This window comes from Papaver somniferum, chromosome 11 (assembly GCF_003573695.1).
Source record: "Papaver somniferum cultivar HN1 chromosome 11, ASM357369v1, whole genome shotgun sequence".
NCBI lineage: Eukaryota > Viridiplantae > Streptophyta > Magnoliopsida > Ranunculales > Papaveraceae > Papaver > Papaver somniferum.
The window spans coordinates 115,547,924-115,549,850 of NC_039368.1; the positions used below are offsets into that span (position 1 = coordinate 115,547,924).

The following is a 1,927-nucleotide window of genomic DNA, read 5'->3' on the forward strand; positions in this document are numbered from 1 at the left end:
GAAACAGTGATATGTGTCATTGATGTTATCTGGGAATGTTCGAATTGATTTAGAGAGAAATATAGTATTGTAAATTTGAATACAGGACAATATGCATACCAGTTTCACAAACTGGGAAAACTGTTATAGGTACGGAAGCGTAGTGCATGTACCCAGTACACGTACCCGCATAGCTATAGTTCGCCAACGACTTAGTGGTAGCATACCCGGTATCCATACCACAAAAGTCTGTGAACTCGTGAACCTGGAATGGTACGCATACCTAGTACATACCGAAAAATAACTGTTGGTTTGAAACCATTGTGGTATCCATACCCGGTACGCAAACAGGAAAAATTCTGTAAGATACGAAACTCGTTTTGTCTTAACGGTACACATAAAATTATTTCAATGAGATAATTAGCATTTAAATAAATCTCTAAAAAACACTATATAAACATGATTGATCATACTATAACCTATTATTGTGACTCAAACTTAAAATTTTTAAAATAATTCACAAAAAAGTAAACATTTCCACTTGTGGAAGTGATTTAAAATTCTATACCCAATCAGATTTTTATTATTTTCTATTTCTAGAAGTCGAAAAACAACTTCTCCATGTGCCATTCAAACAGGTTATCAGTGTGCAGCTGCCATGCGACGTGGGACACAAACGGTTAACTCACCGTTATAACGTCCGTATTATAGATTAAAAAAGGGAAAGGTCTTGTAGCCGTAGGGTCATCAAATACTCGCTCTATATTTTGTGAGTCCAATCCAGTCTCTATATATTCACGTCACCCATTTTGTCTGTGAAGTGACGGAAATTTCGCTAACCCATTACGTCCACGTGTACCCCTCAAATCCACGACCACCACTCCAAATAAAAGAGAAGAAAAAAAAATGAAAATGAAATAAATCATAAATTTAGGTCTTACCAAAACGTGTTTGACAAAAAGAAAAAAAGTAAATCCCCAAATTCTTCAGATATTTTTTCCATTGAATTTCTCAAACTCAGTATGTAGGGTTTTTCCTTGAAACCCTAATTTCTGATTTTGTATCCTAACAGACCCCGCTAATTTTTTATTTTTATTTTGATTTTGTAGTCTGAGAAAACCCCCTAAATTGTTTGATCAGAAACCCTTGTTGTAACCCATTGTTTCTCTGGTCATCTAATTGTTGGATCTGTTCTCAAATTTGATCTCCTTCTCTGGGTTTTCGCTGTTGTTGTTGCTGTTGCTGTTGTTGTTTTCATTTAGTTTCATTTCTTTGTTCATATCTGGTAGGAATGGTGAGGAAGAAGAAGAAGCCACAAAAGGTTAACGGAGACGGGGAAAGTAAGGAAGAGAGAGACGTGAAATGCTTGGCAGAGGCATTTTCGTTAGTCTCATTGGAAGAAGTAAACTCAGCTTATAAAGAAGCACAGGGAGATAGTAACAAAGCTGCTGAGATATTAAGTGATTTGATGATGAATACGGATAATGATTCATTTAGAGGGGGTGCTTGTTCAAGTTCCACTTCTTCTTCGTTTTTCGAATCATCTTCTAACAATAGTGAAGAGCGTATGACAAGTTCCAGTTCCAGTTCATCAGAGATGTTTTGGGAATCAGATATTCAAAGAACCCATGATAGTTCTGGAATGGGTTTTGTGGACTGTAAGGCAAAGAGGGTTGTAGCTACTGCTGGGACTGTATCTGGTGTAATAGGGAAAGATTACGTTAGGTCAAGTCCATTGGATAAGGAAAGGGGAAGAGGGGGAGGAGGAGGAGAACAACACTATAATTCTCCTAAATGGAAAAATACTTGTATGGTTAATGGTGTCAGTGTTGGGAATGAAGAAGCTGAGCAGTTTTTGTTCTCGATGCTTGGAGATGGTTGTGATCTTAGCATGGCTGTGGTCAGAGATGTATTCTGTTAGTATTCTTATCTCTTTTTATTTATGTTG

General features: G+C 36.9%; 1 protein-coding gene across 3 annotated transcripts in view; it reads left to right on the top strand.

The window, feature by feature from the left end:
* Positions 1-912: 912 nt before the first annotated feature.
* Positions 913-1,927, top strand: part of LOC113322988 (SMR domain-containing protein At5g58720-like) — a 50,447-nt gene continuing 49,432 nt past the window's right edge. For all 3 annotated transcript variants that reach the window (XM_026571200.1, XM_026571201.1, XM_026571199.1), the window contains exon 1: positions 913-1,895. In XM_026571200.1, the coding sequence (XP_026426985.1) occupies positions 1,271-1,895 (625 nt within the window). In that variant the 5' untranslated portion in view covers positions 913-1,270. The remainder of the gene's footprint in view (positions 1,896-1,927) is intronic.